Source organism: Ursus americanus, chromosome 6 (genome assembly GCF_024610735.1).
Source record: "Ursus americanus isolate L20-20 chromosome 6, mUrsAme1.1.p, whole genome shotgun sequence".
In the NCBI taxonomy this organism is placed as follows: domain Eukaryota; kingdom Metazoa; phylum Chordata; class Mammalia; order Carnivora; family Ursidae; genus Ursus; species Ursus americanus.
In genome coordinates this window covers 65,989,561-66,005,124 of record NC_142132.1, presented here as the reverse complement: position 1 = coordinate 66,005,124, position 15,564 = coordinate 65,989,561, and the positions used below count along the sequence as shown (strand labels likewise).

At 39.7% G+C, this 15,564-nt stretch overlaps 1 protein-coding gene across 2 annotated transcripts in view; it reads right to left on the bottom strand.

The window, feature by feature from the left end:
• RAB4A (RAB4A, member RAS oncogene family) overlaps positions 1-15,564 on the bottom strand; it is a 44,663-nt gene that overhangs the window by 15,241 nt on the left and 13,858 nt on the right. Inside the window, exons 2-3 of one of the 2 annotated variants that reach the window (XM_045783307.2) lie at positions 4,497-4,577; positions 2,179-2,293 (exon numbers count right to left, since the gene is read on the bottom strand). In XM_045783307.2, the coding sequence (XP_045639263.1) occupies positions 2,179-2,293; positions 4,497-4,577 (196 nt within the window). Of the gene's footprint in view, positions 1-2,178; positions 2,294-4,496; positions 4,578-15,564 lie in introns of those variants that run through there. The other variant, XM_045783308.2, reaches the window with a different exon arrangement.

Sequence of the window (15,564 nt, the reverse complement as noted above, 5' to 3'; positions counted from 1 at the left end):
TCCCAAGGCCTTGGGATTTGTTTTTTTTCCCTAAATGAAGTCCTTAGCAGAATACATGTTGAATATTTGTGTGCAAGATTCTACCCTGGGCTCTGGAGAAGCAGCAACAACAAAAAATACAAATGCCCCTACTTTCATGGATCTTAGCTTTGTTTTTCTGGTATTTGCTTCCGTATTTCTATAAAATGCTTATGAAACTATTTGACTTACAAATTTCAGGGCTTACTGCTTCCCTGCTTTGATAAGAATCTAGCTCACTCATACGCCTCCAGCCCCTTCCCGGCATCCCCTCCTTCTCCTGTCGGGCAGCACCCTCGCCTGATGGCCGCCCTGTGACACCTGTCCTGGCTCATCTCCCTGGCTGGGTCCCTTGTTGGCTGGACTTCACCTTCCTCTTTCAGGGTTTACTTCCTTGTATTGATGAAGTATATCCTCCTGAAATTTCTAAGAAAGAATCCGTGAAAAGATAATCTCTGTTTCCCCTATTCTTGAATATCTAAAGGCCTTCAGACTTTATTCTCACACTTGATTGATAGTTTGGCTAAGTTTAGTATTTAGGTTGGAAAGAAATTTCCACGCTGAATTAGGAGGGCAAGTCTTCACTATCTTCTAGCTTCTCAAAGTTGCTGCTGAATGGTAGAATGAAATTCCTCTTGCTAGTTCTTCGATGTGACTGGTTTTTCTTCTTGGGATCTTTTTGTATCTTCACTTCATCCTTGTCCTCTGAAATTTCACATGATATACACTAGTTGGGATTGTTCCCTCCATTCATTTGTATTTGGTGTGACATGGGCCCAATACATCTGGAATCCCATTTCTTTGGTAGAAAATTACAGAGATTGGAGTGTTTTATTGGGGAGGGCAACACGTTAGTATATTTAGGCCTTTCTTTTGGGGCTATTCATTTTCTGTAGAGAAAAACTGTTTTCCTGCCTGAGAGCACATATACACCTGGCTGCCAGCAACCAGGGAAAAGGCAGGGGAGGGGGCTAGGGGCCGCAGACTTGCACTGTTTTCCCTCTTTTCAGTCCTTCCCTCATCCCTGCCCTCTGCTGCCCTTACAACTTTGTGTCCTGACCCTGTTTCAACTCAGAGGCTGAACTCCTCACGTGAGTACATGCACATGCATATACAAACACTTCGGCAGAACCCGATGCTTCCACATCCTGACCTTCCAGTCCCTTTGCCGGGATTCAGCAGGAAGAACTGGCCTCCAGCTCGCTGGCCTTCCCCCATTATAGGCACTTAAGACACAGCTCCCTCGGCTTTCAGTCAGTCCCCATCCACTCCTTATCGCTAACATTTTTTTTTTTTTTTTGAAATCTCTTCATCACCATTATGTACTCTCTCTGTGAGTTAATGCCATTTCAGTTGTTCTAGAGTCACTTTAGTGAGGGTTTGGGGGGAAGAAACATAGTCTGGATTTAATCCACAATGTTTAATCAGTGGTTCCAGAAGAATGATTGTGATTAAAATTTTGTGAAGCAAACAATTATTGAACATTTCAAATATAATACACACCTGACTTTAATGCTACAAGTGAGAGTTTTAACTAAAATTTAAAACTGTGCATATCTGTTCTATCTTGACTTTGTGTATCTGTTCAAAACCACAACTAAAATATTAATCCACTTTCTTGCTTTAGTGGTTACAGAATATTAAACATGTCACCTCGTCTGCAGTGATCTAGGGTCATCATTCCAAACACCAACTATGACTGTGGTGTAATAAAAATGCGCGGGAGAGAATATTTGGTGGAATATGTATCAACCATCAGAACATGCTCTAATTAGTGTAAAACAAAACAAAAAATGCCAAAAGAGGTTTTTAAAATTCTCCTTTAAAGTGAGAAAGAAAAACTGCTGTGCTATTGCTTTGCCTTAACTGTAATCTAAAAGATGCTGTGGAACACGCAATGCCACGTCCTCCTCGTGTACTCACTAGTCCCAAAGAAGAAATTAGCGCCACGCTGGAGCGCATTCACTCAAGAGTCTAATGCATTCTTAGGAAATGAATGCTGCATGAAGGAAACGTGACTTTCAGCTTGTCTTAAAGCTTCCAGAGGTGAAGTTTCTGAAATCTGTGCAGAGGAGGAGGAGACTTTTTTATGAAGAGACTATAATTGGTTAGTTCAAATCCAATTTTCAATTATTTTTATTAAATTAGAGAGAAAGCTACCTGAATCGTTCTTGGCCTGCTGTATCCCATATCTGTAACTTTACATATTTACCACCAACGTTTATTATCTTTGAGCCAAATTCCACTCCTATTGTATGATTTGAGTCATCTTTGACTGAAAAAGAAAAAGAACAAGATATTTAATTTTAGAACATTAAAGACAGAGACTGACAGATTTAAACAAGCAAAATCAAGGGTTAAAATCAATGGAAATGTAATTTACTGTAGCCTTTCATTTCTCAACAGTCAGTTGATACGAAACACTTAACTGTTTTAAACAGAATACACACACGGCTCCTATTCTGAAAGAGACGATAAGGCTCTTCCACAAAACCCCTAAAGCAAACCATTCATTATAAAGGCTAGGCTTGGGAGGCCTATCTACCTGTCCGCGGTGAGGGCACCACCCATGCGGACTGCATGAAACACCTGGGTGCTGGCCTGAAGGGCTCAGAGCCCCGTGACAGATCTGCTACTCAGTGAGTAATGAGGTGGTGACTGTTTCCACTATTTGAATGGATAAATACTCCAAAGAAATAAAAGGGAAGGAAAAGCACTGTAGCCTCCAAAAGAAACGTAATGGACACCAAAGATTGAGGGAAAAAGAGGAAAAGAGCAACAAAATAAAACAAAACCAAACAAAAATTCTGAGCATATTCTAGCTGCTGAGTTTCCATGAATCTGAGGATTATGTGGCAGTACTTCGGAATGAATTTGTTGGAGAAGTCAATACTACCTGTATTGGGAGGCAGGCAAAATAAGTAGCTCGCTAAACCCACCTGGAATGAACTGTCTGTGAAAAAAACACTTCTATGGTGATGAAGCGCCAAGCTGTCACCTAATATTATGGCCACACAACCCATGACTAACTGACACTTGATAACTGTAGCAGAGTCTAAGTGTGCTAGAAATCACGAATGCCACTTGATGGTGTGTGGTTTCCTGGGGCCAGGGGTGGGGGTTGGGGTGGATGACAGGTGAATACTGACCACACCAGCCTGTCTCAGATGATGTGGAACTAGAGTGGACATTCTAGAATTCAAGCTGCCAAGAAGCGTCAAAGTAAAAGCTTCAAGGGGTGAGCTGAAGTCCAAGGGTGTCCTGATGACAGCATGGCCACGAGACAAATACAGTGAAGGCTTTCCCATCATGCTGTAGGCCATGCAGACTAACACAACACACATACTCGTCTCTGTGGTGAGGAGTTAGGGGAGGACTGTCAAGGGAGAGCTTGCCACAGAGAGAGGCCACAAAGATAAACAGTAGGTTCTGGGCCCAACACCCTTGGGGCATTTTTTTCTGGAGATGCTACAATGCAGTCTTGGCAACTTGTGAAGAGACCTGGGCCCCCCACCCCCGGTGAGTGAATACTTGTTACATTCCGTGAGGACTGGCTCTGTGACTAACCCACGCTGGCTCTCTGTCTCTAGACAGAGGTCTCAACAAGCTCCTGGGTGATGACAACGGAAGTAGGAGAATACATTTCTACAGTTTTATTCTTCAGAGCTCCTTGCCAAGGACTCCCTCTGCTGTGAGTTTCCCCGTCTCACCCACCAGCACTTAGGCGCACATGCTTAGGATTCAGTGCAATAAATGACAGTGATTCTGTGTTTGTGCCTCCACCTGACGGCCATGGAACAGGTCATCCTCCACAATTCTTTCCATGATTATAAAAGCACTGTTTATTTTAAGGGTCTTTCAAACTTACAAGTCTTTTACAACACTTTGGAATAAAACATTCAACTCCCCTTCCCAAAACGGTGCAAGTCAATGGCAAAAAGATGGGTCTGTGGTCACAAGACCTGGACTTGAGTCTAACCAACTCTAGGGGAGCATCCCCAGGGCACACACCCAACTGCTCTAAACCTGCTTCTTGAACCCGCAAAACAGAACTGATGACAATAACTGCCTTCACTACAGTACAAGGCCACCGAGGACTCAACAGGACTGTTTTATCTACAATGTACCACTTGGGCTTCCTGGGCGGCTCCCTGTCAGGACAGGAAAGTCTTCTGCAGCCTTCTGCCTCACCATGTTGTATTTCAGTACCTGGAATGTACTGGAGTATTTGGAAAATGTAGGGTACGATAACATATTGAACAATGAAGCACCATAAAACTGAAATAACTTAATAAAAACTCAGTCATACTGCTAGAAGTTTAATATAACATAAACTTTTAGTGTTATTTTAACATACTTTTAAACTATAACTTTTTTCCTGAAATAATATTCAGAAGTTTTACCATAAACAAGTCTGAGCAAGAGAGCACTCTCAGGGGAAGACACGCATGAAACACTGACCATGTGATGTCACTTACATTTTTTTTCTATAAACTGATGAAGCAAGCAAGACTTGCCAGTTCCTGCATTTCCAATAACCAAGAACTTAAACAAAAAATCTGCAAAACAAAAAGAGGCCATGAAAAGTAACTTTATAATATGTGATACAAATTTATTTTTAGACTATGATCAAAAAAAGTTAATAAAATTTTACTTGTTAATATAACAGAAAAAAGAGGCAACTATTCTGTGAAAACAACGAAAAACATGTCAACTTACCTTTTTACCTTTTTGATATTTGGCTTACATGCCAATTCACTGGTTTTCTAAACACTGCTCTTGGGACAATTTCTTTTGATGTTGGAAGTCTGAAGACTATTCTTGTAATGTATAAAATTTGTCCCTTTGCTAGTCACTATTCAAAGAAATATGCATAAGCAATGACCAGAATAGTCTAGAAATTTCAAGTGTTGGGGCGCCTGGGTGGCACAGCGGTTAAGCGTCTGCCTTCGGCTCAGGGCGTGATCCCAGCATTATGGGATCGAGCCCCACATCAGGCTCCTCTGGTATGAGCCTGCTTCTTCCTCTCCCACTCCCCCTGCTTGTGTTCCCTCTCTCGCTGGCTGTCTCTATCTCTGTCGAATGAATAAATAAAATCTTTAAAAAAAAAAAAAAAAAGAAAGAAATTTCAAGTGTTTTCTGTACAAAAGAAAAACCCTGGGAAACGTCTAGGCTTTGAGAAGTCCACTCCCTTCGTCTTTTTAAAAACAGGTCTGTTTCCCCCACCCTTGCAAATTTTTGTGGTCTTGCTTCTATTCCCTTATAGAAGGGAACAGAACTTGTGGGAAGGACACTTAAGCCACGTCTCGGTTACTATTTGAAGTGGGAAATTTCTCTCATTCAATGTAGAAAGAATTCTTCATTTCTTCTTTACACAGAGTAATATATTTAATTTGGAATATTATTTTCCATAAAATGGAAAGGAAGACTTTACAGTAGAATCTGTTAATTAAATTAGCATGATGTAGCATCAGTAGCCCCACGCTGCCTTAATGACCAATTTTGCTTTTTCTGTTACCAAAGAACTTTAGTTCTGCTGAGACGAGGAGCTGCAGAGGACCCACTCCTTCCCCCGCCCCTCCCACCTTGATCAGAAGCCACCATGGTGAACCCCCTGCTGCTGGACTCATTTTCGGAGGCCCTGAAGGCCCTGTTCTGTATCGCTGGTTCCCTGGTTTGCACCTCCACCTCTGGCGTTACCTCCACACACCTTTTCCAAACCCAGACCAAGCTCTCCCAGCCCTGGCTCCTTCTCTCCCCCAGGTAAGTCCAAACAGCCTATTTCTTTGCGGACACTTAACCTAGCCCTGTTTCTTCAGAACTATATCCATCATCACTCAAAGATGGAGCCTATTTAGCCTCTCACGATTTTCTCATGGTTACAGGCAATGAACGTACAGGATAAATTTGTCAGCATTTAAAAATAACAAGTTTAAAAAAAAAAATAAATAAATAAAAAATAAAAAAAATAAAAATAACAAGTTTTATGCTTCTCACTGCATGTTTTTAAAGCATGCCACATTCGTGTTCACAGCAGCCCAAAAAAAGCAACCCATTTATAGATAAATGGATAAACAAAATATGGTGTAAACATACACTGGAATATTACTCAGCCTTGAAAATGAGGAAATCCCGCCACACGTTACAACACGGATGACCATCAAACACATTACGCGAAGGGAAACAATCCAGGCACAAAAGCAGGAACGCTGTAGATTCCATCTACGTAATGTGCCTACAGTAGTCCGACTCAGAGACAGAAAGTAGAACCCTGGCTGCCAGTGGCTGGGGAGGAGGGGAATGAGGGATGTTTAATGGACATGCGTACCAGTGTGGAAAGATGGAAAAGTTCTGGAGACAGCCTGTGGCAGTGGTTGTCAACAATGTGAATGTACTTAATGCAAATGAACTGTAGACTTAAAAAGGGGGAAAATGGCAAATCTTATATAATTTCACTATACACTCACACAAAATAAAACATGCTAAATCTAATCATATTCATTGAAGAGTCTTCATAACCTAAGAAATCAAAGGTTAAGATTGCCAGGTGAAAATGAAAACACTCGAATTTCTGTCTTGTTCAATATCTTCTTCTATTTAAAATATAAAGCCCAATACATCGTATAGTTGACCCTTGAATGACTACATGGTTCCACTTATATGTGGATTTTTTTACAGTACAGTACTGTAAATGTATTTTTTCTTCCTTGCGATTTTCTTTCTTTCTAAAAAATATTTATATATTTATTTGAGAGACAGCGAGCTCACGAGAAGGGGCAGGGGCAGAGGGAGAGGGAGAGGGAGAGACAGAATCTCAAGCATATTCCGCACTGAGTGTGGAGCCCGACATGGGGCTCAATCTTATGACCCTGAGGATCATACCTGAGCCAAAACCAAGAGTCAAGACGCTTAATCGACTGAGCCACCCAGGCGCCCCTCCAACAAACTTCATACTCTACATCTTGTAGCTCAAACAGGTAAGTATTCATACTTTAGTAGAAAACCTTTTTGTTTGAAAACCCTTTTGGCCAAACTCCTAGAAATTCTGGATAAAACATACCATGTTTTCTAAAAAAAAAAAAAAAAAAAAAAAAAAAAAAAAGCATAGCTGAGCTTTTAGGAAAGGAAGGAAAATTCTAGATGCTTGGAAAAGAGAAGAAACAGAAAAAAGCAGTAGGGGTCCAGATGTGTCAGTATTGAGTTTAAGATGTGTGTGGGACAGAGCATAAGAGCTTGTGCCCATGTGAAGGAGGGAGTAGAGAGCTAAATTTGAGTTAGACTGGAGGAAAAAAATCTATTCACTAGCTCAAGGGGATGAGGAGCCTTCTTTCACTCTGCCTGGCCTCTAAATGAACGGGAAGAACATTTCCCTTTGAAGATTAATCATGGGCTGGTAGGACAGGTGGGTTTGAAATTCAAATTTAAATAAACATGTGGACAATAAACCTCCAAATCAAGAAATGAGCAACAATAAAAATGAAAGTGACATGATTAGGATTCCTGGAAGAATTACTTTGGAAGGACACATCCTCAATCCAAGAAACAGGATTCTCACATTTATAGCTCCTTGAAAATGAGCTCACAATCTAAAGTCACAAAACATTCAAGGAACCAATCCATCACAAGTGAGTCTGCCATCTGCAGACATCTAGATTACACAAGAATTTGATTAAAAAAAAAAAGAATCTAATAAAGTACAGTTGATCCTTGAGCAACACAGGGGTTGGGGCACTAACACTACTCCTCTCCCCCATCCCATGTTGTGCAGTTGAAAAACCCACATATGACTTTCAACTTCCCAAATACTTCACTACTAACAGTCCACTGTTGACTGGATTTTATTTATGATAACATAAATAACAGATTAACACATATTTTCTATGCTACATGTATTATATACTGTATTCTCACAATAAAGCAAGCTAGAAAAAAGAAAATGCTACTAAGAAAATAATAATGAAGGGGTGCCTGGGTGGCACAGCCGTTAAGCGTCTGCCTTTGGCTCAGGTCATGATCCCGGGGTCGTGGGATCGAGCCCCGCATCAGGCTCCCTGCTCAGCGGGAAGCCTGCTTCTCCCTCTCCCACTCCCCTTGCATGTGTTCCCTCTCTCGCTGCCTCTCTCTCTGTCAAATAAATACATAAATTCTTTAAAAAAATAATGAAGAGAAAATACATTTACATTACTGTACTGTAAAAAAAAAATTCATGTAGAAGTGGACCTGTGCAGTTCAAGCCTGTGTTGTTCATGGGTCAACATTCGTTATCTTGAGTAGACATTCAAGATGACGAATACCATAAAAAAGGAACTGAATTTATAAGAATAATATGAAAGAATAAGTAGATTTCTAGAATGTGTCCAGAAATAAAAATTGTAGTTTTTAAAATTAAATAGTGAATGGATGGGTTAAAGAGGAATCAATAAAAATGAGGAGAAAATTTATGAACAGGAATAGAGACTGAAGAAAATTACCAGAAGGCAGAACAAAGAGTTGAGAGGAGAGGAAACTGTGTGGGTTTAAGAAACATGGAGGATTGAAGGAAAAGGTCCAGTATAGGTCTAACAGGTGTTTGGGAATGGAAAAATAGAGAATGTGGTATAGAGCCAATATTAAAAGAAACCATGACTAAGAATTTCAACAGAATTAAAATTAAAGGGACTGTCAGATCAAAAATAACTATGAACCATGAGAAGGATAAATAAGAGTAAGTCCACAGTTAAACACATCATCATCACCGTGAAACAGAAGAACATACCCCAGACTTGGAGCTGAACAAGCTGGCAATCTGGAAATGGCAATGGGTGCAGATTTTAAAAAGCACCAACAGAAAGCTGCTCTGTCTAGCCATAGACCCAGGTAAGGGCAGCCTAGCAAGTGAGAAAACTTCTACACATCAATGGCTCTACTGCAGCCAGACAGCACAGGAAAATCTGTGACCCCACCCCCACCCATGCCAGCAAAGACTGAGTGGGGGGCCTAGACGTCCCCCAGTGAGGCCGCAGAACCTCATTACAGCAGGGTGGTGTCAGAGAAAACCAAGCACGGAGCTGAGATGCTCATCCCTGCTAGCTGGTTATGAGCCGCCCCCAGCCCTCACCCTGGTGTCAGCAGAGACCACGGTGGTTGGTGGTGATGTGGGAGACGCAGGACACTGGAGCACTCAGCCCCACCGAGCAGGAATAAGGAGCACTCCCTCCACCTAGATGTCAGTGGGAGCCAAGCATGGAATACGCACTCTACCGCCACCTGGCGGCAACAAGGCTGTGCCCAAGAGTGGAAACCAGTTAAATGAAAGATTTAAATAAAGATCTGAAGTCTCATAACATAATATAAAAATGTCCAGGTTTCAAGTGAAATCACTCATCATACTGAGAACCAGGAAGGCCTCAAACTGAAAGAGAAAAGATAACCTATAGATTCCAATGCCAAGACAACAGAAGTGTCAGAAATGCACGACAAAAATTACAAAGCAACTTAAAAAATCTTTTAAAAGATTTTTAAATATAAAAATATTTCAACAACACAAACATGCTTGAAACAAATGAAAAACAAATCTTTAGCAAAGAGAAAGTCGTATCAAAGAAATAAAAGGTATAAAGAACCAAATGTAATTTTACAGTTGAAAAATACAATAACAAATATAGAGCTCAGGGGATGAGCTCAACAGCAAAATGGAAGGGACAGGGGAACACTCAGTGAACCGGAGGACAGAAAACATCCAATCTAAACAACAAAGAGAAAACAGACTGAAAATATATGAGTAGAGCCTCATGGACCTTTGATTCTATAAAAAAAAAAAAAAAGCTGATATTTGCGTCACTGGAATCAGGAAAGAAGAGGAAAAAGAGAAAAAGGTTGCAAAAGTATTCAAAGAAACAATGGCTGAAAACTTTCTAAATTTGTCAAGAGACATAAATCCAGATTCAAAAAGCTGAGGATGAATCCAAATAAATCCATGCCAATATACATCATAACTAAACTTCTGAAAACTAAAGACAAAGAAAAAATCTTGCAAGCAGCCAGAGAAAATGACAGCTTGCCTACAGAGAAAAAAATAATCCAATGACAGCAGATTTTTCATCAAAAACCACAGGGGCCAGAAGGAAGTGGCACATTTTTGAAGGGCTGACAGAGAATTCTCTATCCAGAATCTTATATCTAGTGAAAATGACCTTCTGGAATGAAGGGAGAATCAAGACATTCTTTGGGGCTGGGTGGGGTGGGGGAGACTCTACAGACTTTGTCAGCAACAGACCGATCCTAAAGGCATGGTTAAAAGAAGTAAAGAAGTTCTCTAAACAGAAAGTAAATGATAAAAGGAGCCTTGGAACATCAGGAAGGAAGAACTTGGCAAACAAAAACATGTATAAACAAGGGGCGCCTGACTGGCTCTGTCAGAAAAGCGGGCAACTCTTGATCTCGGGGTCATGAGTTTGAGCCCCATGTGGGGTGCAAAGCTTACTGAAATAAAAACTTTAAAAGAAAGATAAACACAATAGGCTCTTCTTTTTCTCCTATTGAGCTTTCTAAATTATATCTGGCTGTTAAAGCAAAAAAGGATAACACTGTCTTAAGTGATTCTAAATATGAGTAGAGGAAACATTTAAGACAATTATATCAAAGGTGGGGCACAGTAAAGAGATGTAAAAGAAGGTAAGGTTTTTATATGCCCCTCAAATGGAGAAAATGATGACACCAGTAGACTGTGGTATGTATATATAATGAAACACGCAGAGCAACCCTTAAAAAACCTATACAAAGAGATATACTCAAAAATATTATATATAAATTGAACAGAATTCCTAAAAATGTTCACGTAAACCACAGGAACACTGGAAAAAGAGAGAAATGAAAAACAACAGAATAAAAACTGGCAAAAATAAGTCCTAATATACTGATAATTACAATAAATGGAAACTGTGTAGATATACCAATTAGACAAAAGGAAGATTAGATGAAAAAAACATGACATGACTATATGCTGTCAACAACAAACTCACTTCGATTATGATACAGGCAGGCTGAGAGTGAAAGGATGGAAGAAGCTGTATCATGCAAACATTCGTCAAAGGAAAGCATTATGATTATCATCATCAGATAAAACAGACTTCATAGCAAGCAAAAATGCCTCAGACCAAAAGGGTTATTACATAATGATAAAGGAATAAATCTACCCGTAAGACATAGGAATCCACCCCTGAAACTAATATAACGTTATGTCAATTATATATCAAAAAAAAAAAAAAAAAGACACAGGAATCCTAAATGTGTATGCACCAAATATAGAGCTATGAAGTATATGTCAAGCAAAAACTGACAGAACTAACAGGAGAAACAGACAAATCCACAATTACGGTTGGAGACCTCAATACCCCTCTCTCTACACCTGAGAGAACCAGACAAAAAGTCAGCAAGCACAAAGAAGAACAAAAACACAGTAAACCAACGCGCTCTGGCTGACATTTACAGAATACTCCACCCAACAAGAGCAGAACACGTTCTTTTCAAGGACCCATGAGACATATTATTAAGTTAGACTATATCCTGGGTCATAAAACCAACCCCAGCAAGTTTAAAAGAACTGAAATCACATAGAATGTGTTCTCCAACCACAATGTAATCAAACTAGAAATAAGTAACATGAAGACAACAGGAAAATCTCCAAATACTTGAATACTAACCAACATACTTCCAAATAATCTAGGACTTTTTTTTTTTTTTTTAAGATTTTATTTGAGAGAGAGGGAGAGGAGCGAGCATGAGCTGGGAGGGGGGTAGAGGGAGAGGGAGAAGCAGACTCCCCGCTGAGCAGGGAGCCCAATGATGTGGGCCTGGAGCCCAATGATGTGGGGCTCGATCCCAGCACTCTAGAATCTTGACCTGAGCCAAAGGCAGATGCTGAACTGACTGAGCCACCCAGGCCCCCCTAAATAATCTATGATTTAAAGAAGCCTCATGGGAAATCAAACAAATATATTGGGCTGAATGGAAAAGAAAATACAACCTATCAAAATTTGTGGGATACAACTAAAGCATGGCTGAGAGGAAAATTCTGAGCACTAAATGCATACATTAGGAAAAAAGAACGTCTCAATCAATTATCTACATTCCTACCTCAAGAACCTAGAAAAAGAAGAGTACAATAAACTTAAAGCAAGCAGAAAGATGGAAATAATAAAGAGCAGAAATCAATGAAACTGAAAATAGAAGAACAAAAGAGAAAATCCATGAAACAAAAGCTGGCTCCTTGAGGAGATCAATAACGTTGATAAACTTCTAGCAAAACTGTGATGAGTTCAAGGAATTAGGGGCCAATCCAGGAAAAAGACGTGACCGTGAGATGGCACAAGCCCCTTTCTTTGGGCAGCACTTTGACAGGCTGCACTGGAGGGGACATCCCTCAGGGCAGGAGAGCTTCCAGACACGGTACCCAGAAGGGGGACAGGGCACGGGCACTTCCGGGGGAGAAGGGTCTGCAGAGGGGATTTATGTGCCCACATGATGTCACTCACCAGCCTGGTGGGCAGCCAGCAGCCTGATGTTTTTTATAGCCCCTGAGTTTGTTTATCAAAGGTTAGCAGATGGTGAGTGTCATTTCACAGGGTACGCAAAGCAGGAAGTCTCTAAATGGCTAAAAATATGCTTATTTGGGCTGTATTTTAAGCAATGGAGTGTGTAAGAATTTTAGTTTAGTGCTGGCAGACTTTGAACTAATGTCTCAGCTTGCTGTGAAGAAGAAAACAACACAGGGGCCAATATACAGGGCCACCTTCAATCCATTTATGTAACTAAGACTGACAAAGAAAAGCAGAGAAGACACAAAGAGTTGATTTCAGGAAGTAAACAGCACATATCACTACAGACCCTGCAGACATCAAAAAGATAAAAAAGGAATAACATGAAAAACTCCACACACATTATTTCAACAACTTAGATGAGATGGACCAATTCTCTGAAAACACAAAGTACCACAATTCACCCAACACAAAATAGACAAAATTTAAATAACCCTATAGTGATTAATGAAATTGAATTTATAATTTTAAAACTCACAAAAAAGAAATATACAGGCCAAGATGGTATCACTAGAGAATTATATCAAATATTTTAAAAAGAACACAATTCTATACAACCTCTTTGAGAAAATAGAAGAGGGAACCCTTCCCAAGTCATTTTAGGAAACTGATATTTATTATTACCTGACTTTTTAATTTAAATATTTTAATGTTATATATTTAACATATTAAAGATATGTTGTTTCATATACTACATAAAAGTAATATATTAATATAAGTATATATTAATACATATTGTTACATAATTGCATGTTACATAACATAAAAATATTTAAAATTTTATTTACATATATTTACTATTACACAGACACCAAAAACCAGAAGACAGTATTGAAACAAACAACTACAGAACAATATCTCTCCTGAGTACTTAATAAAATACTAGCAAATACAATTCACTAAATGTTTATATTTATAAATACAATTATACACTATGACCAAGTTGGCTTTATTTCAGGGATGAAAGGCTAGTTCAATATTGCAAAATCAATGTCAGTATTAATAGGCTAAAAAAGAAAAGTCAGATGATCACATCAATTGCTGCAGAAAAAGCATTTCACAAGAGTCAACGTGCTTGTGATAAAACTCTCAAAAAAAAAAAAAAAGAACAGAGAGGAACTTCAACTTGATATAGAGCATTTAAAAAATCTACAGCTAACCTTATACTTAACGATGAAAGACTACTTTCCCTCTAAGATCAGGGACACAGTAAGGATGTGGGCTCTCACCACTATTTTTCAATACCACACAGGAAGTTCCAGCCAGTGCAATGAGACATGAAAGGGAAACAAAGGCACACAGATTGAAAAGGAAGAAATAAAACTGCTCATACCGGTGGGTGATATGATTGTGTACAAATAAAATTCAAGGAATCTCAAAAAACAAAACAAACCAAAAAATCTACAACCCATAATCAATTCATCAAGGTCAAGATTACAAAATATAAAAATCAACTGTATTCCTAATACTAACAATAAACATGTGGGCATCAAAATTAAAAATATAATGCCACTCACAATCACTCAAAAAATATACTTGGGGGGCACCTAGGTGGTTCAGTCAGTGAAGCCTCTGCCTTCGGCTTGGGTCACAGTCCTGGGATCCTGGGATCGAGTCCTGTGTGGGGCTGACTGCTCAGCTGGGAGCCTACTTCTCCCTCTCCCTTTGTCCCTTCCCCTGCTGGCGCACACACTCTCTCTCTCTCAAATAAATAAATAAAATCCTTAAAACAATTTACTTAGGTGTCAGTCTAACAAAACATACAAAGGACTTCTACGCTAATAAGTACACAATGCTGATGGGGGGGGATCTCAATAAAGGGAGAGATATACTGTGTTCCTGGATTAGAAGACTGGACACAGTAAAGATGTCAATTCTCCCCAAGTTGACACATGTTGATAAAGTTTCTATTATAATTCTGGCAAAGCTTTTTGAGTATAGACAAGCTTATTCTAAAGTTTATACGGAAAGACAAAAGAACTAGAACAGCTAAGGAATCACTTTACCTGATTTGAAGACTTCATAGCTACGGTAATCATGTCTATATGATACCGACACTTGGAGACACAGATCAATGGAAGAGAACAGAGAATCCAGGAGTAGACCTACACTAGTCATCCAACAGATTTTAAAACTGCAAAAACAGGCACCTGGGTGGCTCAGTCGGTGAAGCGTCTGCCTTCGGCTCAGATCACGATCTCAGCGTCCTGGGATTGATCCCCGTGTTGGGCGCCCTGTTCAGCAGGGAGTCCGCTTCTTCCTCTACCTCTATCCTTCCCCTCTGTTTGTGACCTCTCTCCCTCACTCTCTCAAATAAATAAATACAATCTTTTAAAAGAATAAAACTGCAAAAACAATTCAATGCCAGAAAGTTATTAGCCTTCTCAACAAATGGTGCTAAAGCAACTGGACATCCATAAAGGGAAAAAATGACACTTAAGTCTCATACCTTACGCAAAATTAACTCAATTTAGATCACAGACTTAAAGGTAAAACATCATACTATAAAATTCTGGGGAAAATTAGGGGAAACTCTTGAGGATCTATGGAAAAGCAGAGTTCTTAGGCTTGACTCCAAAAAATAAGCCAGAGAAAGAAAAACTGATAAATTGGACTTCATCAAAATTGAAAACTTCTGCTTTGTAGAAAATTTTGGGGGCACCTGGGTGGCACAGTTGGTTGGGCATCTGACTCCTGATTTTGGCTCAGGTCGTGATCTTGGGGTCATGAGATCAAGCCCCACATCAGGCTCCGCGCCTGGTGCTGTCTGTTTGAGATTCTCTCTCCCTCTCCCTCTGCACCTCCTGCTTGTGCACTCACGCACATACCCTCTCTCTCAAATAAATAAATAAATCTTGAAAAAAAAGGAAAATTTTGTTAGGAGAATGAAAAGATAAGCTACAGAGTGGAAGACTGAAAAAATACATATCCAACAAAGGACTAGTATCTAGATTTTACACATTCAAAAAAA